This window comes from Amphiprion ocellaris, chromosome 9 (genome assembly GCF_022539595.1).
Source record: "Amphiprion ocellaris isolate individual 3 ecotype Okinawa chromosome 9, ASM2253959v1, whole genome shotgun sequence".
Classification (NCBI taxonomy): domain Eukaryota; kingdom Metazoa; phylum Chordata; class Actinopteri; family Pomacentridae; genus Amphiprion; species Amphiprion ocellaris.
In genome coordinates, this window is record NC_072774.1 from 7,302,696 (window position 1) to 7,323,424 (window position 20,729).

Genomic DNA, 20,729 nt, shown 5'->3' on the forward strand with positions numbered 1-20,729 from the left:
ATATTCACTAATTTAAATAAATTTCTAAAACAGAAATTTAAACTTTGGATAAAGCCAGGCTTAAAGTTCCCATTTCATTTTGTTTAAAATGTTAGACTCAAAGGTCTCTACTTAGGGGATTTTGGATAGCTCTTGTTATTGCTTGATGAATACTGTCAATAGCAAGAAAGCAAATTCAGGAATCAAATGTTTTATAAATTAGACTGTGACTTATGATATGAACAAAACCGCTCTGTAAACACCTTTAGAATATAAATAAGGGGGGAAAAAGAGGAAAATTTGTTGCATTTTAGTGGTGCTGAAGTGGAGATTTCTGGCTCAGAGTTTAAAATCCTTTAAAGATATGAACTGTATTTGAAATCTACAGATGCAAATGGACGACGTCTTGTGAAATAAACACCTATATGTATATTCTGAACTTTACACTAGTCTGAATAAAAAGACAAGTCACAGAAGCAAAATAGCCCAAAATTAATCTGAAGCCTCTACTGTAAGTGTATTTGCAAGCTGAGTTGTTTCCAGGTGTATCCTTAGAAAGTTTAAAGAAACAGGAAGATTTGCATTTCTGGCCATACTGAGGAATCACTTCACTTCCTTCCTGAGCCCGAATCAAATTAGCTTTTTTGTTCCACATCCTGTCTAAGAGGGTGCACACCTTCTCAACAGTTTGAACCCAAGAACACAAAGACTTCTCTTATCGTCCAAGCATCTGATGTTAAAAAAAAAAAAATAAAAAAAAAAAAAATGTATTTTTCATGCTGCAAGAAGTCTTTTTGTCATGATGGGAAATAGAGGACTACATGGCATTTGGTTTGGCATTTTTAGGCAGTCTTAGTTTAATTATGAACACAGATTTTATGGGATTCTAGCAGCAGTCAGTCCAGCACTTTGGTCCAAACTGGAATAAATCCTCAGTTTTTTGTGGCAATCCATCTAGTTAGTTGTCTAATACTTTGATATAGTACCCGCAAAACTAGTGGAATTCGCATTAGCTTCAACCTCCTGAACCCAAAACCCGCTGTTGTGTTCAGATTGCAAATTTGTTGCAACGTGATCGGGACGGCCAGTTCTCTCTAGATGGGCTCAGTTAAGATGCTTCTACAATCACACTATTTACGTGAAAGAAGAGACCGAAATTAAGCCTCGTTACCATTAGTGTGTGACTTTCTTCCTGGAGCTGATTGGCTCGTGTGCGACTCTGTTGTGCGTCCAGGTTCAGGCAAGTCCTTTTCCATGATGGGGAACGGAGAGCAGCCGGGTTTGATCCCTCGACTCTGCTGCTCGCTGTTCGAGAGGGTCCACAGGGAGGCCAACGAGGCCCATTCGTTTAAGGTGGAGGTGTCCTACATGGAGATCTACAACGAGAAGGTTCGCGACCTGCTGGATCCTAAAGGGTGAGTTTTATGTGTGGTTTTGCTCATGTAAAACTTTGGACTCTGAGGCGACAGACAGGCAGTGTGAGTTTCACAGATTCACCCCAACTCCAGTCCGTCAGCTCCCACTTTGTACTGGTTTTGCATCTCCGTTCGTAGCTCTGTTGTGTCTGGTGGCCTGAACGTGGGGACGGTGACAGAATGATGCGAGTAGGAAGCCTAACCCAGTCATTTCCTGCAGAACGGCAGCCGGCGTCGTCCCCGGACACTGCTGCATTCTTCGGCTCTGTGGTCTGATGTGGGTTGGCAGACAGACTGCTGGGAAGGCCGAGCTGTGAAAGAGTGAATCTGTTGGCGGCGCTCGGTGCAGGAGAGGGGCTACACTGCACTGCTCTGTCTGCTGCAGATGTCTAAAGAGAAAAAAAAAAGCGTCCAGACTCGCTTCGATGGAGACTTCCTCCTGCTTATGTGTCGAGCCGCTCTGGATCTTCACACCTCACTGCTTCTGTGATTCTTAGCAGTAAACATTAGCTGTGGATATTAAGTGTAAATAAGATCTCACTATGACTTGGAAGCCAGCCACGGTCTTTGCAGTGGTTGTATTTTCTTGTTTGCCGCTGTAGAAGGTCGAATACTAGAGTGAGAAACAAGGAGCCTTGTTTCTGTAAACCTGAAGCCACTGTCAAACAACACTCATATATGACAGATTAGAGAGAATATACAGTACAGGACAACAAATATGTGCAACTTTCTCTTTTTGGAGACATTCATGTGGATCCTGCTGCTATCTGAAGCTGCAGGTATTTAATAAACTCACAGGAAAGACTCCTACAAACACCTGGAGGCAACAAACTAAACTTCAGCTTCTGTTGATGCTCTCTTTTCTTGGCACTAAAGTTCTATTTTTATGGACCTTTCAGTTTGTATTAGATGTGAAATTGTAGGAAAAGTGAGAGAGGAAGGCACACAAATTGTGGGTTTCACCGTCTGTAATGTTTTTAGAACAGTATTGGTGCTGAAATGTGGGAGAAGTGAGTCCAAAAATCACAGAACTTGAAGTACTTGAAGTACCGGCTTGTGCGTTCCTGTCTGCTGATGGGACTGCATGTAGTTTAGACTTGTGCTGTAGTGATACGGAATTGTTACCAGGTCCAACCTAGTAGCAATGCAATAACTTTTTAATGGAAAACTGAACAAGATGCCCATCCAGACTTGAATCCAACGAGTTCAGATGTCCCTATTAACGGAAAACAAATGGATTTATTGTATTTCTTCTCGACATCTGACTGGTGAAGTTGAACGGTTTACTGACCTGCATCATCTCATGAAACAGTTTGCTGTCCTTAATTTGTGTCACATGCTGCACAGAAGTCTTTTTTTATTTTATTTTCAAGATTTATTTTGGGGACTTTTTGGTTGTTATTTGATTGGGACAGCGAAGAGAGACAGGAAACTGGGAGTGAAAGCTGACAATGATGGTCCGTCCGGCTGGGATTTTAACCGGGGATCTGATGGTTTCCACTATAACCACTTAGCCACTGGGTCACTTCGCCATGTGCATTTCCTTGTAAGAAAGTTCAATTCACATTTCAAGAAATGCTAGAAAACAATATACTGAGTTTGTGAAATCTGTCTGTATCTTTATTTAACAAATTGATGCTACTAATAAGTGTTGTTTGTTTTTCCAGAGCCTCACATACTACCTTTGACCTTTATTTTTGCCTAAAACACCCAAATGATTGTATTTTTGTGTAAATCCAACATACACATGTGCTGCCCCAAGTACCCAGTAGCACACTAAAAGTTACACTAATGCCAAGGAAGTCACCACTTCCTCCATGACCACAGCCTGTCCTCATGTGGTATTTAATTTCCTTGATTTAATTAGGTTTTAATGTTCATGTCCTCATTTAAAAAGAGGGATTAGGTCAACAAAATTGTGGTTGCTGCTCCAGTTCTTTTTGCTCGGCTCCAGTGCCAATGTGTTTTAGGATATTTAGCCTTCTTCTAGGAACAGATGGGCCGCGAACCTAAAGACACAGAACGGGCAGAAAACTTACACAGCGTTGAAAAATGAACTACCATAGTGTTCATTTTGTGAGATTTGTTGACAAAAAAACAAACAAATTTTATTGTAGTGCTTTCTCACAAAGAGTTTAAGATATCTGAGATAGAACTGTCCATGAAATAACCAAATACCAAGAGGAGTCTTTTCCAACGTTCTCAGAAAACTAAATTAAACGCCAAATACATCATATGAGCTTTTCAAATCCCTGAATCATTCATCCATTCTAATCAAGATTTCAAGGTCTTCAAAAAGATTGAGGGATCACATCAAAGAGATTCTTTTGCACATTTGTCCCTGATTGGAAGTAATAAATATTCCACCCTGTCTTCTTCTCTTTACTTTACTAATTATCTTGTCTTCTCGATGTTTTTAGGAGCCGACAGTCCCTGAAAGTTCGGGAACACAAAGTGCTGGGTCCATACGTTGATGGTCTGTCTCAGCTGGCTGTGACCAGCTTTGAGGTGTGTCTTTTATTCTTCTGTCATTGCGCTGCGTCCAGAAACGAGGCTGAATCCACCCTGCATCATAAACCAAAGGGCCTCATTTTTCACACAAACATAGACATGATTTACGACATCCAGGAGAAAAAAAAAGCATTTTTATCACATCCCCACTTGTCGAAGCCACTGATTTACATTTGGAACAGCTATGTAGGTTAAAATCCACCCAAGTGCAGAAACTCCAATGACACATATTCCTGATGTGGGATGCAGTCATGGAGTTTCATGCAGTTTATATGCCAAGGCTTGGCAGAGTCTTCCTTAATTAAGTTTCAAACATCTCCACCCTGTTCCTGTGCGCTCGGCTCGGCTCTGCCTGATATTAGTCCAGTGGATTTCCCACAGCCTTGGCCCGCTGCCTGTTGTGACCCAGCTAAATCACATGGCATGCAGCCATGTGTGAATACCTCCCTGCTTTACTGTAATCATAAACGATCATTTGCGAGCTTTGCCTAAATCCAATGACGACCAACAAAAACATATTAAACGCAACAGTGACTAACAGCGCTGCCTCTTTCTCCGCTGACCTTCCTCTTTATCTTTGTAGGACATCGAGGTGTTGATGTCGGAGGGGAACAAATCTCGAACGGTTGCAGCCACAAACATGAACGAGGAGAGCAGTCGATCACATGCCGTCTTCAGCATCATCGTCACGCAGACGCTCTACGACCTGCAGTCGGGAGTCAGTCGTTGTTTTTGCTTTTCGCACATCTTTACCAAAATTTTTCTCATGATTAAACATGTTTTACCTTGAATGTATTTGTCTTGGCTGTTGTGATTGTGAGCAGAATTCAGGGGAGAAAGTGAGCAAGATGAGTCTGGTTGACTTGGCTGGAAGTGAACGAGTGTCCAAAACTGGAGCTGCTGGAGAGAGGCTCAAAGAAGGCAGCAACATAAACAAGTCAGTATTTCCTCTCAGAAGTGAGAACAGCCCTGTGCACTTAAATGTATAATGATTCAAAATTGCATCACTTTAAGCTAACTACATTATGGCTAAGTTAAAAAGTTGAGCTGACTTGCTCTCATGAGCAATCAAATCAAATTCTTTAGAAAGACTATATTGAAAACCCAGGCCCCAAAACAGAAACTCAAGGGGAAAAAAGTGAATACATCTGTGATCACTGACACACACATTAGAAAACCTGTATTCACTGAAGCAAAATTATTGTGAATAGATGTGATTTTCTATTAGTCTAACTGCAGTAACATGGTTATAAAGTGACTTGTGATTAACAGAACTATGAAGTCATGTTTACATCATGGCTTCACGAGGAAAACTATTGCCAGGGTTCAATAGAGATATTTTACAATGATGGAAACGGATACAGGAAAGTCAGCAAGCTAAAAATCAATGGAAACAAAGCAGCAGCAGTAATTAGGAGGAACAGAACTTTTCCAGTTTTGAATCTGTGGACTGCGTCTATCTGCATGTCTGCATCATGGCTTCACATGAGCAAGAATTGTCAGAGACACTAAAAAGTATGATTGTGAAGCCTCAAAAACATACAATAGAATGCTGGAATATTGGTTACCAACTAAAAATCAGTGGAAACAAAGAAGAAGCAGTAATCAAGAGGCATAGACCGAGCCATAGTACCACTAATCAGAGCTGCAGGGATCTTCCTCCTAAAATAACGCCACCGCCCTACTTGGACAATCTGGCTCTGAACAACAGACAAGCAACTGTTTCAGACTTGGCACAAAGATAATAATTGGAAATCAGAGTTTCTGTAACAGCTCAGTGTGAAGGATATTACAAAACGTCAACCTCTATGGACAGTATTCAGGAAGTAGCCCTTGCTTGCTCTTTAAAACAAATCTGCAGGATTAAACTTTGCGAACAAACAATGAAAAGCAGCCTAATTAATGTGAGAGCACATTCTTTTGTCCGATGAGGCCAAGATAAATTTATTTGGCTCAGATGGGGTCCAGCATGTTTAGTATGAACCTGACCAGGACTACCACAGTGAATGCATAGTCCTGACAGTGAAGCATGGAGGTGGGAGGGTGATGATATGATGCTGCATGAGTGCAAAAGATGTTGGGGAGAGTAAATTTATACATGGTACCACGAATGCCTATGGATATACCATACTGTCTTTCGTTGCATTGAGCTGCTAATTTGGGCCTGTATTTTTAATACAGTAAATCTAAATCTTTTCATTTTGCATAACCTGAAAATATTGCAATTACTAGTGATACAATTTAGAATAATCCTTCTGTTGAATACTTTATATGAAAGTTACACTAATGTCTGAAGTTTAGTCATTCAACATGTTAACACAGGTGGTCTTCAAATGTCTTTTTATGTCTTTCTTTTAGGTCTCTCACCACTTTAGGCTGTGTGATTTCTGCTCTGGCTGATCAGTCTGCAGGAAAGGGGAAGGCCAAGTTTGTGCCTTACAGAGACTCAGTTCTCACCTGGCTGCTGAAGGTTTGACCCACAAATTACACGTGTTTGTGGTTGCTACAGTATGATGTTTGAGTTGTGCTAAAACCTTTGCACAGTGAGTACATTTTAGCTGCTCTGCTTCCTCGTAATATGTGTTCTCGCCTTCAGGACAACCTCGGCGGCAACAGCAAGACAGCCATGATAGCCACCGTGAGTCCAGCTGCTGATAACTACGAGGAGACTCTGTCCACGCTGCGTTACGCCGACAGGGCCAAGAGAATCGTCAACCACGCTGTGGTGAACGAAGACCCCAACGCTCGGATCATCAGGGAGCTCAGGGAAGAGGTGGAGAAGCTTAAAGTTCAGCTCTCTCAGGCCGAGGTGAATTAAAAAGTTGGACCACAGAGGCTGACAAATTGTGATAAATTCATGCCAGATTTGCCACTAATCACATGATTTCCATTGTCAGTCCATGAAGGCTCCTGAGCTGAAGGAGAAACTGCAGGAATCAGAGAAACTCATTCAGGACATGACGGTCACCTGGGAGGAGAAGCTAAGAAAGACAGAGGAGATTGCGACTGTACGTACATCAGTAATAAAACCTCTAAAACCTCAGCTTTAATTTAGCAGATTTATACATACAGCTACCCTGTTATGTGTGTTTACAGGAGCGGCAGAAGCAGCTGGAGAGCATGGGCATCTCCCTGGAGACCTCTGGGATCAAAGTGGGGGAAGACAAGTGTTTCCTGGTCAATCTGAATGCTGATCCTGCCCTGAACGAGCTACTGGTTTACTACCTGAAGGTAAAACCGTTTTTATAGTGTGGTAAAGCAGTTTTTTCTAACTACAGTGCCCCTGCTGCTAAAAGCGTTTCCCTCTGCTTCTTTAGCTTTACCATTAGCACACTGGGATCGATACTACGCAGTAAATTATATGCCTATTGCTAATTTAACATAAGCATTTAACTTTTATAATATAAATTTTAATCTCATAACCTGCACCTGTCCCACATGTTTCCACACAGCCTGCAGTTCAGTCAAAAAAAAAAAGTCTGAAATTTGTGACGTGATTGTTGGTCATAGATGAGTCAGTTGTGGCTTCTTGTTTGTGCCTTGGAGCTTAGATTTTTTCGTTTTTATTACACAATTTGGTACAGATATTTTAGATTTGTTTAGTTTTTTCTTTTGTTGTTGAATGTAAAAAAAATACAGATTTTTAGTGTAAACTTTTTTACCATTTTTTGGCTGTTTTTTGTTGGTTTTTAAGGTTAACATTTAAATTAATACTTTTAATGTGATTTTACAAGCTATCTTTAACAAAACACAGGAAATCAATAAAATAACTAATTTTTTTTTTTTTTAAATTACACTAAAAATCATTATTTTTTTTACAGTGTAGCTTTTACTGAGGCCTTGAAAGCAGCACACATGTAATCCAGATGACTGTGTTTGACCGGGTTTCTCTCTACATTATTCTAAAGTCTTGACATGACTATGTAACATGCCCTGAGGTGACTTATGTTGTTAACTACAACAACATAGGCAACACTGGATTGAACTGAAGAGAGGATTCCAGTAAAGTCTGGACTTTGAAGTAGAACAAGCACCCATCTAGCTGGACCTGTAAGAGCGGAGGCATGTGAGAAAGCAGCCTGCACGGCTTACAGAACAACAGGCCTTTGTCTGGCTTCTGCCGGCCAGCCTGGCATATCAGTGTGGAATGACTATGGTTATGTGAAATGGGTTAGCTCGCTGCAGGGAAGGACATCCTCTCGAAGCTGGGATGTTTGTTTAACAACGCCCCCTCTGCACACAAGCTTTTTCACTCAGGCTTAATTTGGCTTCAGATTTTCCTGAAATTGAAGCGTTCCTGCGTGGGACGTTTTTGCAATACGCTTCTGCAAATCGGCCCAATAAATAAAAAATTGCAGGTTTTAGGGGCTAAGTCCGAAAATGTTTGAATGAAAATGCTGGATATAATTGGATTCAGATCTGTCGTGGTAGTTTCTTTAATATGTCGTCCACCTGTGTGTAGGAGCACACGCGTGTGGGTGCAGACACGTCTCAGGACATCCAGCTCTTCGGCATCGGGATCCAGGCGGAACACTGCGTCCTGGAGCTCTGCCCGGACGGCGACGTCACCCTGCTGCCCGTCAGGAACGCCAGGTGAGCTGCTATACAAACACTCCCAGCATGCTCTCTGTCTGACTCCCTGTTGTCTCGCCGTCATGCATGACTGGACCTCAGAGTTTCACATGACCTCACCGTACAGGAATCTTATGATGAGAGCTCCTCGCTTTGATATCAGAGCCACATCTCCCTCCCACTACAAAAGAACTGTTTCTTCTCAATTAGTCAAGTTTTAAGGCTGAAGATATCAGTTGACGTTTTATCTACAGAACCTGTGTGAACGGCACAATGATCGACTCCTTGGTTCACTTGTGGCACGGAGATCGCATCTTATGGGGAAACAATCACTTCTTCAGGTATGAGCCAGTTTACGTTGCCAAATTTAAGCATGTCAAGAAGTTAAAAAGTCACTGATTTGAACTCGTGTCGCTCTGTAAGGATCAATCTGCCTAAACGAAAGCGGCGGGATCGCTTGAAGGAGCTGGAGAGAGCGTCTCCCAGAGAGAGCTTCGTCGAGGCAGATGTGGAGACGGCGAGCGAGGCCTCTTCGGAGCAGGACTACAGCTACGAGTTCGCCCAGATGGAGGTCATAATGAAGACTCTTGGAAACAATGGTATGAATTTTAATAATCTGCCTCCTCCAATCTGCATGATGCTTTCGGCTTCCAGGCCACAGCTGTGTTCAGTGTGTATTCTAGTCAGGCTTCTGAACCACCAGTTTACCGCAGTAATATTTACTGTATCGTAACATCTTTTAGAAATGCCAGTTCTGTAAAATAATACTGTGGTTATCAATTTAAATGTTGAAAACCAACTCAAATGTCAATTTCTTGCTAGATGTAATTAATATGGTGTATGAAACAAAGAAATGAACCAACTCTCTTGTTTGTCTCAACCCCGAAACTCTCCAGTGAAATGAAAAACAAAACAAATCACCAAAATTACCCAATTTATCAGAGTCTTTAAAAACAGAGAGAATGAAGAGATTGTTAATTTTCCTACAGACTTTAGACTAATCAAGTGTGACACACTGTTCAATTGGAAAAATTAACCAAAATTAAGCATACGATTATGGTATTTCATCAAATCAATTTATTCTACATGTCTCATTTAAAATTTCACAAAAATATATGCAGTTTACATTAAGCACATTCTGTAAAAATGAAAAAATTCTGGGCTTCTCCGAGTGACTGTGAAGCTATTAGTGATTTTGCTCAGACTTACAGTTGTGCCAAAAATTCTGAGACTTTTTGGTTGAACTGGAGGCAAGGCTATGTTTACACAGGGCAAATAGTACAGAAACAAATTAAAATCTAAGCAGTAAAATATTTATAATATGTACAGTCAAATCTTGTTTCCCATTCTTCAAAAAACAAAAAAAACAAATTTGAACTGCAAATGTGTTATATGTGGTTCCATTTGGAAAACTAACCAAATCTTATCTTAAAAATCAAAGCAAAATCATTTAGTTCAAAATATCTCTTGTAAAAATACAGCATTTGCATAACAGTCTGTCAAAACACCCCTGTAGGCCCTTGGGACATTATAATTGTGTTATACTGCACAGAAAACATTTCTGAGTTCTCTGTACTTCTATTCATGGTTGTGTTGTTTCCACACAGGTGCAGGACTTTAGATTGTAGTGAAAAATGAGCCCAAAGTGGAAAAAAATGTGACAGGAGAATAAAAAACACTTAGGAACTGCTTGGGGTTTGTATGGTTAAGGCATTTAATAATCAAAACTAATAATTGTATCATAATTAAATGTGTGCCTTGAGGCTCAGGTTGAAGCGTTTTCCATTTATCCTGTTAGTTCCAGTGAGGACGTGTGTGTGGACTGTAAAATGTGTTGTTTTGTGTCATGGAGACCCCATGCAGAACGTGGTCCAGGTGCTGGAGAAGCAGTACCTGGAGGAGAAGCGAACGGCTCTGGAGGAGCAGAGGATGATGTATGAACGAGAGCTGGAGTCGCTACGGCAACAGCTGTCTCCGGAGAAAACGCCGCAGCACCACCGCAGCAGCAGCGAACGCCTCACGTTCCCGACGCACACACCGCACGGCAAGCTGCGACTGTGGACTGAGGAGCGGTGAGTGGACACACACATACAAACACACAGAACTCCAGTGTACAGTTTGTTCCGCTAAGTGCGGTTTGTGAAAATAACTGAAAAAGAGCCAAATCTGATCCGCAGAACTCACATGAGAAGCTGGTGAATGGGACTTCTTATGGATGCAGAATGATGTATGTTCAGTTTGACAGTGGAAGATTGTATTCACATCTGAGTTTAAGCTGTGTAGCTGTGACTGTTTTAACATTTAACAGTTGCTGGATATGTACTGCAGATATCTGTAATCCAGTTCCTTTCAGTCAAGAATGTCATCACACATCTCCATCTTCCAGGACAAATGACGTGTCTATGAGGTTTCTTGTTACATTTGATTGTTCAGTAGTTTTAATTCCAATTTCAGATATCTACAGTTTAATTCTGATTAGTTCTAAATCTAGTTCATGTCTTTAGTTTTCCTTAATAGCATTTCTGCATATTTTTTTTTTATGTCTGCAGTTAAGCTCAAACTAATCAGAATGGAGGTGTACAAATCTTGAACTGGAATTATCACTAATCAAACTGTAATTACAGGTGTCTTGAATTAGAGTCTGTCTGTAGTTAACGTCAAAAGCTTCAGCAATTGTGAAACAGATTAAGGCACTGCAACCAGGCTGAAAACCCGACATTTTCCACTAATGTTCCTCCAGAAGAGGAGCTCAGTCTTCTGAGCCCGTCTGGACTTTGCCGTAGATCCACAAATGTGTCTGGAGACAACAAAATTTGCAATACGCGACCCAAATTTACAGTGTATTGTAAATTTCGACCACAAGTCTCTAATGAAAGAAGCTCTCAGTCTCCACAGAGTCAACAGTAATGAGCGCTTTCTATTTCACAGCATTTTCTAACAACCTTTACCACCACAGCAGCCACCATTACTGCTGCTAACACTGTTGAATTGCTTTGCTGGACCGACATCCAATTTGTGGCCTTGCATGAGTATTATTGTGCTCAACAATTAGGACTAGTCTTTATGACATTTGCGATATCTGCAGCTGTTATTCTGACTAGTCCAAACTAATTTACGGAGACTTTCTATTGTGGTTTTGACCGTTCTGAATGATATTATAGATATCTAGAATTTAAACTGTGACTAGGCACAGTGCAATTACAACTCGTCAAAATGACTGTTGATGTCCATCCATCCATTATCTCCACACCACTTAATCCTCATTAGGGGTTGCGAGGGGGCTGGAGTCTGTCCCAGCTGACTCTAGGCACCAGTCTGTCGCAGGGCTACATATACAGACAAACAGTCACACTTGCATTCACACCTACGGGCAATTTAGAATTATCAGTTAACCTCAGCATATTTTTGGACTGTGGGAGGAAGCCGGAGAAAACCAAGGCATGCACAGGGAGAACATGCAAACTCCATGCAGAAAGATCCCGGGAAGACCGGGATGCAAACCAGGGATCTTCTAGCTGCAAGGCAAACATGCTAACCACCGAGCCACTGTGCAGCCCTTTGTTGATATCTCTAATTTTAATTTCTGATTGTCAAACTGTATTAAATTTTAAAATGGTGTGTCTGCATGCTAGTTTGGAAGCCACTTCTGGTCCAGTTGCCAAAATATAGTAAAAACCTGAAGCCTGCATTTCACATATATTGAGGCGCAGTCATGCAGGAGACATTGTGTGTCGAGTAGGACAGTATTTGCATGTTTTGTAGGTGTTATGTGCAATAATTTGTTTTTGGGGCAGTGTTAGGTCATGTTTATGCCTTTTTTTTCATAGTGACTGTAAAGAAAAACTGGAAAATTGCGTAAAGAGAGTAGGGAAATGACGGGTAGGAACTGGACCACTGATCAAAGTGTTATGGCACTTAGATGTTGTTTTTTTGAAAAAAAACATGTCAAAAATGGAAAAGACTAGTATTCAAAGCATATTATTTCTATCAGTGTTTGAGGAGATGTATCTAAACAGACTTGAGATCTCCATCTTTACGAATGATCGATGTCTGTGTTGTCTCTTTGTGTGGCCGACAGGGATGAGCTGTTTCGTCAGAGTCTCTCTCGGCTCAGAGAGCAGGTCGTCAAAGCCAACACTTTGGTGCGAGAGGCCAACTTTCTGGCCGAGGAGATGAACAAACTCACCGACTATCAGGTCACGCTTCAGATTCCCGCAGCCAACCTCAGCGCCAACCGCAAGGTAAGACGTCTGAACTCAAAAACAGCAGCACACTTAGTAAAAGGAAGAAAAAGTGGTGATCTGTAGTAGTATCCACATCAACATGCGTCTCCATTTTTATGTAGCGTGGAGCAATAGTGAGCGAGCCGGCCATTCAGGTGAGGAGGAAAGGGAAGGGGACACAGGTGTGGACCATCGAGAAGCTGGAGAACAAACTGGTGGACATGAGAGACCACTACCGAGACTGGAAAGAAGGCACAGAGGAAGCGGTGAGAAACAGAGGACCAGAAACAGAAAAAGAGCAGTGGAAGCAATAATAAGTGTGTTATTAATATTGTTTCTTTGTGTTTTTAGTATAACAAAGCCAACAGTAAGCAGTGCGATCCATTCTATGAGGCGCAGGAGAACCACAACCTGATAGGAGTGGCCAACATTTTTCTAGAGTGCCTTTTCCATGACGTCAAACTGCAGTACGCTGTCCCCATCATCAGCCAGCAGGGAGAGGTAAGAGTGAACCAACATCTACAGAAAGCTCTCATAAAGTTTTCAGATATATACAGGTCATTTTAAGATATGCGTTATACCTTTTTATGTCCAAGATATTTTCTGCCATTTGGCTCTTTTTTGTTGTTGTTTTTCTTATTATTAAACTGATGACACCTGTGAAACTTTTTTGGCCCTGATCACTTTTCCGCAAAAGTTGGGGCAGCAGTCTTACTTAGTCGGACCTGCTAACATTTCCATATCACTTTCAACTACTTCTAGTTGTGGAGAAAAACTTTACCCACATTTCAACATTCACTTTACGATTTCACATTTAGTACAAACTGGAATGTTCATAAAAAATAAAATGTTACTATGATGGAAAAAGAGACTAACCGATTAATGAGACTCACCAATAATCGGTGTAATCTAGATTTTGACAAACTGTTGAAGCTAAAGTTTAGTTTGTTGCTTCCAGCTGTTTGTAGGAGTTTTTCCTCTGGATTTATTAAATACCTGCACAATCCATATCAGCATCGCCTAAGAGAGAGAGAGTTTTACGCATTTATTCATTACTTATAGTTATAAATTAGCCCCGACATGGATGAATCAGGATCTAACAGCCCGTCACACTGTGAACTTTTCGGCACCTTTGACAGGTGAAATGTCAAAAACAAAGTCACAGTTTATCAGCTGCAGTTTAATTATTTGTTGAGCCCTGAGCTCCACATCACAGCTGTTGGGGTATTTTTGTTGTACTGTTGGATAGTCATAAAAATGGTAAATAAACTAGGCAGTTAGTTAATTGGATGCTGTGATAAGCTTCTGTTAGTTTAGATTTCTGTTTATTAGTGCTTTATTATTTGTTATACGTCACTGGATCTGCTGTCCAGTGTCACATGTATGACCATTCGATAGAAACCCTGACAAACATAAAAGTGACCATTATCTGAGTGACAAAATGCCATCACTGTTACTATCCCATGTCTGAAAAGAGCTTTTTCTGCTTGTGTGTTCAGGTAGCAGGCAGGTTGCACGTCGAGCTGATGCGAATTAGCGGAGCTGTACCTGAACGTCTCTGCGGAGGAGACGACTCTTCAGAAAACTCCAGTGAGAGCAGCTGCTACGAGGTCATGGACACCAACGGAGAGATCGTCCACATGGCCAAGAGGCTCACCTGCAGGGTACCAGTGGATTCTATCAGACATTTAGAATTCAATTTACTTTGGTTCTGAGATTAGCGATGTCCATTATTCTTATTCTGTCTATTCGTCTCGTTGCTGTAGGTGCGGATCAGGGAGGCCACAGGGCTGCCGCTCAATCTGTCCAACTTTGTCTTCTGTCAGTACACCTTCTGGGAGCATGGCGAGCCCACGGTGGCTCCTCCCATGGTCAGCCCAGACAGACCCTCCCCTCGAAGCCCAGATGCTCAGTTTACTGTTCAGTTTGATCACTGCAAGGTAGAACAAAAGAGCTGCTCGTTGTTTCGGCTTGAGATTATTACCACCTTACTTTTGTTACTAACTCCACACCATCTCTTGTCTTTCTCCAGGACTACGTTGTGCACGTAACAGATGAGTTTTTAGAATTTATATCCGATGGAGCGTTGGCCATAGAAGTGTGGGGCCACCGCTGTGCAGGAAACGGCCGTTCCCTCTGGGAGTTAGATGCACTGGAGGCCAAGACCCAGACGCTCCGAGACAGGTCCGATGCATCACGTGTTGCACTGCGACTTCATGGACCCTCACTGACATTTCACACCTCACTAATCCTGGCTGTCGCATGTTTAGGTGGAGTGAGGTGTCTCGCAGGATCGAGCTGTGGATCTCCATCCAGGAGCTGAACGAGCAGGGAGAGTACTCGTCCGTGGAGATGCATCCTGGGAAAGACATCAGCACAGGGGGAGTCTTTCAGCTCCGACAGGTCGGAGGAAAACCGATTAAGTTTCCGTTTAGCCCTACATCGAACCACATTGAACTAGCGATGTAATTATGAGTCATGTTTTGTTCCATCAGGGTCACTCCAGGAGGTTGCAAGTGTGTGTGAAGCCGGTCCAGAACTCGGGCACGCTGCCTCTGCTGGTGGAGGCCGTGCTGTCCGTCTCCATCGGCTGTGTGTCGGCTCGCTGCACCAAACTGCAGAGACCGCTGGACAGCTACCAGGTCTGCAGAACGCACATGCGCAGTCATGCCGCTCGGACTGTGAATATATCGTGCTGACATCGATAGGAGGATGATTTGCATGCATGTGATTATGTATCAGAGCGGAAATGTGTTTTGGAAACTGTACGCTCATTTCATGCCAGACATATACAATATTAAGCTGATTCAGCCAAAGTATGTTTAGTCTTTCTCGGGTTTCGTCCATCTGAGTAGCTGGCAGTCAGTCTGAAGGAAGCCGTGTGATATATGAAGTCATAAGCACTCTTGTGTCCTGGTGTAGGATGCAAGATGGAGCAGTTTGTTCATTCCGAATTGTCAGAAAAAATCCATATTTATGAGAGTGAACCCTCTGAACCTCAAACAGCAACATTTTTCACTGTAATACAAAGCCCTGCACCTCTATACAAAGAGGTTACCCTGGCTAGAAGTAGAGAGGGTATTTTGTGGAGTGTAACAAAGCTGTAATGTCTTAAATCACAAAAAAAGAAAAAAACGAAAGTTACATTACTCTGATTATTTATATTATTTTATAAAAATTGAGAAAGATTGGAATCAACATGTACAGCATTTTTCCAGGTGCTCACAGGTGTTACCAATACTGGAATGGGCTAAATAGTATAGATAATTTTACAATCTTACATTTTTTTTTGTTTTCATGCTTTCATCCTATTGGCTCTGTGTGAACACAGCCTGCAGTTCCACTGAAAAGTCTCTGAATTTTTGTCATGTGACTGTTCATCGCAGCTCAGTCAATCATTATGTTTAAGCTGCACAGAGGAGTGCAGAATTTTTAGTTTTTTACAGAAATTTGTTAGCGCAAAGGGTATATTTTTCACGAATTTTTTAATGCAATATGTAGAAGAAAGGGATTTTGAATAAATGTCACGATTTTAAGCTAAAGTTAGGTTGAGAGTACTACGAAACTGTTGGAGAGATGAATATCCAATTATTCTTTCTCTGCTAAATGTTGTAATTTTGATAAATGATGATTTTTCTTTGGTTTTGGGGCTCTGAGGGTAAACCCAAAAAATCTGGCCGGTTTTTCATCTTGAAGAAATTTACTCAAAGGCATGTAAACACGGATGTAAACTGTTCTTTCGCATCACTGAGATTCCCAGAAAGTTACACGAGCAGTGAATGGTTTCCTCTGAGCTGTCATGTCAAAGCCCACGTTTGACTGCGTGTCTTCTCTCCTGCCAGAGAGAGGCGGAAGACGATATGGATAGTTATCAGGTACCCTCCAAGTCTCCCCCTGCTGCTGCTCCCCCTGTAGTTCACTCTGCAGCATGAAGGAAACCCACTGATCATGTGTTTGTGACTAGGCCTTTTTTTTTCGCTGAGGGCATGTGAGGCAGGAGGCACAGGGCTGCGCCTCTACCGACTGAAGAAGCGCTTTATTAAAACAGCAACTTGCACATGTGGATGATTTGCGATGCTGTAATTACGAATCGCACCAGCCAGAGTACAGTTCCACCCATGGCTGAGCTCCCAGCCGGCGGCATGTCTGCCAGGGTCTCGTCCTGCTCTCTCTTGCCTTTCCCCTCAGGTTTCACACACTAATGCTACTGTTTGCTTGTCACTGCTGAAGAGCTGCACAAGTAATAAGCTTCACTTCATCACATGGGCATCGCATGGCCGCATGATTTACAGTTCTTTGCATGATGAGAGTGTGAAAAGCATAATAAGTCTGGCTTTAAGGTCTGATGTGGATGTTGCAGAGGGGACTCTGCTCTGCATTCAGGTAGGAGTTTTTAGTGGATGTGCATGCAAGTGAATGAATGTGTGAAGTTTGTGAATTGCAAAAGGGATAAAGGGACGTTTTGTGTGTGTGTGTGTTCTAAAAAAATTAATCAGAATTGTTTTTATGGTTAAAAATTACAAACCTTAAGGCTTCAGTTTTTTAACATCTTGGGTTGGGAGCAACTTCTCCAAAATGTTAGCAGTAGTAAGGAGCAGTTACAGTTATAGTAATCCAGCTGACAGATCAGCCCTGTGCAAACTCACCATCCGCTGGTAACACTCCACAGCGCCTTGCAGCTCATCCTCTGCCTCGCTGAGCCAGCTGGCACTGATTCTCGTATCTGTCTGCTTCCAGGAAGAGGATCTTAACTGCGTTAGAGAGCGCTGGTCAGATGCCCTGATCAAACGTCGGGAGTATCTCGATGAGCAAATCAAGAAAATCATCAACAAGCACGGCAAGTTGCAGACTCTGTACAGCTAAAAGGACTTTAACCATCTGAGCCCAAAGCAGTTTCTGAATGTTTTTCTGTTCCTTTTTTACATTTTTACTCACTGTTGGCTCATTTCTCACTGCAATAAAAAGTCGTGCACCTTTATGGAAACGGCACAACCGTGACTAGAAGCGGAGAGAACTCAGAATTGTCTTTCTGTGCATTATAACACTATTATTGTAGCATAAACCATAAAAAAGAAAAAACTAACATGAAAAAAAGAAATGGAATTAATATGTTCATTATTTGTCCAAGTGCCCAAAGGTGTTACCAACACTGAAAAATACGCTTTTTAAATTTTAAATTTAATTTCATACTTTGTCTCTTATCTGCTTTATGTAAACAGCCTGCATTTCAACCAAAAAATCCCAATTTTTTTCCCCATGACTTTTAGTCACAGCTGAGTCACTCATGGCTTTTCCTTTAATAGATGAACTCAGATTCTTTTAGTTTATTACAGAATCTTATGACCCAAACAGTTTAATTTTGGCACATTTTTGAATGAGGCATGTATAATGAAGAGATTTTGGTTAAATATCCCAATTTTTAGCTTAGATTTGGTTGTTTTTCCCCAGTGGAATTGCAAGTCACCCATGACTAGTTCAGGTGCCATCAGAAAGCTGAAAATCCAATGTTTCTTCCTGTTTTAACAGTTTCTTAGTGTGTAATCTGGGCGATTTTCAAACAAACTAGCTTGCCTTTGAAACCCACCGGCAGGTTTGGTTCACTTTATTTTTGAATTTTTGCTTATTTTTTAGTCTGTTTTGACTATAATGTGCCTCTTTCTCATTGTATGCATGCAGAGAAGTCAGAGGAGGATGTTGAACGTGAAGCTCGGCTGGTGGAGCAGTGGGTCGGCCTGACTGAGGAGAGAAATGCAGTGCTGGTTCCTGCACCTGGTAGTGGCATCCCAGGAGCTCCTGCAGACTGGTACAAAAAAACAACCCAGAAACACGCCACCAAATGCCTCACATTCACTTTATTTATGTCTCTTTGCTTTCTTCGCCAATAATCTCACTCTGAACTGCTCGCAGGACTCCACCTGCAGGGATGGAAGCTCACATTCCTGTACTCTTCCTGGATTTAAACGGTGAGGCAGACGCATACTTTATTTTAGTGGCTCCTCTCTGGCTTTGAAAATACTAACTGCCTTTTATGCCACCAGCGGATAATCTGACAGTGAATGAGCAGCTGACCGGCCCACATGCTGCAGGCGTTAACTCCATCCTGCCCAAAGAGCACGGCAGCCAGTTCTTCTACCTGCCCATCATCAGGCACAGCGAGGAGGAGGTGGGTAGCTGCTGGGACTTTACTGCCCCCCTGTGGAAAACACACACGAGAAGGAAACATTTCCTGTATTTCTGCCTCTATAGGAATGACACAAGCCCTTTTCAGACATGAGATACGTAACACTGCTGCTTCATCAGTCTGTTAAAGTGACACTCTGTCAGTCAGACGTAGGTCACTTATAATGTTCCTCTCAGTTTAATTCATATGAAGATGCTGTACTGTATTTGTATTTGTCAAGCATGCAAGATTGGACGAACGACAAATGATGTGTAAAACATAATTTAAAAAAAACTATTTAAAAAAAAAAAAAAGACTAAATCTAAACTAGTAGCAGCTTATCAAACAGTCAAAATAACTGCCTTATTAATCATTTCTTAAAGTTCTGTCCATGTGTCATGATTATTACGCCGCCAAGCAGCGCGACGGAATTATGTGACGATCAGCATACGTTTGTCTGTACGTCTGTTATTCCGTCTGTGTGCAACATTATTGTTTGTTCATGTATTTATTTTTTAAAATGGGACAGTTCGTATTAATGTACATTTCCACGTAAATAAGAGAGATTGTAGCCATACGGCTAATTTCCGTCTCAAGTCCCATTGGCAGATCAAAGATAAAGAAATTACAAATAACATAAAACCATAACTGAACAAACGAGGACCAAGGCAGCTACCAAGCAGTAATTAATTAACATTTACACATGATTATATTGCAATTATCTCTTTGTTGTTATTGCACATATCCCTCTATCATTATTGCACATTGCTATACTACACTTATCCCTCTGTCACTATAACATGAGTCCACTACATATATTCCTCTGACACTATTACATATAATTCTATTGCACATTTCCCATTGCCACTATTGCAGATGATAATATTGCACGTTTCTCTTAATCACTATTGCCCATATCCCTGTCTACATTACACATAATTACCCTATACATATCCCTTCTAACACTATTGCACATATCCCCTTATCAGTATCGCTCATGATCCTTAAACATTATTATATATGACTGTATTGCACGATGCCCACGTCTACACATTTAAAACAAATTATACAGAGTCCTCAAGAACAAGCCCCATCAACGGGCAAACAAATTTACACAGTGTTGTGATCACAGATCTGATTTTCCAATAGACATGTTTTGAGATGTTTAGTAAATGAGGTGAGGTGTGGTTGTTCACGAATGACACTTAATATAGTATTCCTGGTTTGTGATGCATGAAAAGAGAAAACAGACTGACCTAGGGCACTTTTCCTAAAAGGTACAACACAATTACCTCTAGAGCCTGCTCTGGTTGATCTGCTGGAATATTTCTTTACAAATTCTTGTAACGGAGGGGGAGCTTGGCCATGAAAAATTTTGTAAAGCAAAACATCGGTGTATTTTTCAATGTTATCCAGGTTTAATCGCTCGTATTTCTTAAGAATATAACAATAATGATACATTTTTTTGTTTTTATCTAGAACCTTTAAAGCTTATTTGTAAACTGTTTCTCAAAAACATTGCATTACTCAAAAACGGACTAAAGGATTTGTATGAAATTTTCAGGAAAGGTCAGAAATGACACAAGAACCAACTGATTAGATTTTGGCAGTGATGCGGCTTATAGTCTGGATTCATGGATTTGTTAAAGATTTCTTTATCTTTGCAAGATAGCGCCATGGCGTCACTGTAACTATAACAACAAGTGAACGCTACATCAGCTGCCTGCTGATGATCACATGATTGCGATCCTACTGCTAATCCACTGCTGAGGACTTAACAGGACTCATCCGTCGGAAATGATACAAGGAACAGTTGATTAAATTATGGGAGTGTTTCTGAGTCCCATCAATTCCTGCCGCCCGCTACAT

General features: G+C 41.4%; 1 protein-coding gene across 10 annotated transcripts in view; it reads left to right on the forward strand.

Annotated features, from left to right (window-relative positions):
- Window positions 1-20,729, forward strand: part of kif13a (kinesin family member 13A) — a 53,226-nt gene that overhangs the window by 20,850 nt on the left and 11,647 nt on the right. For 7 of the 10 annotated variants that reach the window (XM_035950629.2, XM_035950630.2, XM_023275476.3 and 4 more), the window contains exons 6-30: window positions 1,214-1,394; window positions 3,815-3,902; window positions 4,489-4,623; window positions 4,730-4,842; window positions 6,264-6,375; window positions 6,502-6,714; window positions 6,803-6,913; window positions 7,002-7,136; window positions 8,368-8,498; window positions 8,732-8,818; window positions 8,901-9,076; window positions 10,330-10,549; window positions 12,556-12,718; window positions 12,823-12,966; window positions 13,052-13,201; window positions 14,200-14,364; window positions 14,467-14,640; window positions 14,733-14,884; window positions 14,971-15,103; window positions 15,196-15,342; window positions 16,543-16,575; window positions 17,438-17,537; window positions 18,377-18,503; window positions 18,608-18,663; window positions 18,739-18,863. In XM_035950629.2, coding sequence (XP_035806522.2) covers window positions 1,214-1,394; window positions 3,815-3,902; window positions 4,489-4,623; window positions 4,730-4,842; window positions 6,264-6,375; window positions 6,502-6,714; window positions 6,803-6,913; window positions 7,002-7,136; window positions 8,368-8,498; window positions 8,732-8,818; window positions 8,901-9,076; window positions 10,330-10,549; window positions 12,556-12,718; window positions 12,823-12,966; window positions 13,052-13,201; window positions 14,200-14,364; window positions 14,467-14,640; window positions 14,733-14,884; window positions 14,971-15,103; window positions 15,196-15,342; window positions 16,543-16,575; window positions 17,438-17,537; window positions 18,377-18,503; window positions 18,608-18,663; window positions 18,739-18,863 — 3,371 coding nt within the window. The remainder of the gene's footprint in view (window positions 1-1,213; window positions 1,395-3,814; window positions 3,903-4,488; window positions 4,624-4,729; window positions 4,843-6,263; window positions 6,376-6,501; window positions 6,715-6,802; window positions 6,914-7,001; window positions 7,137-8,367; window positions 8,499-8,731; window positions 8,819-8,900; window positions 9,077-10,329; window positions 10,550-12,555; window positions 12,719-12,822; window positions 12,967-13,051; window positions 13,202-14,199; window positions 14,365-14,466; window positions 14,641-14,732; window positions 14,885-14,970; window positions 15,104-15,195; window positions 15,343-16,542; window positions 16,576-17,437; window positions 17,538-18,376; window positions 18,504-18,607; window positions 18,664-18,738; window positions 18,864-20,729) is intronic. The other 3 variants (XM_035950632.2, XM_035950633.2, XM_023275484.3) reach the window with 1 other exon arrangement.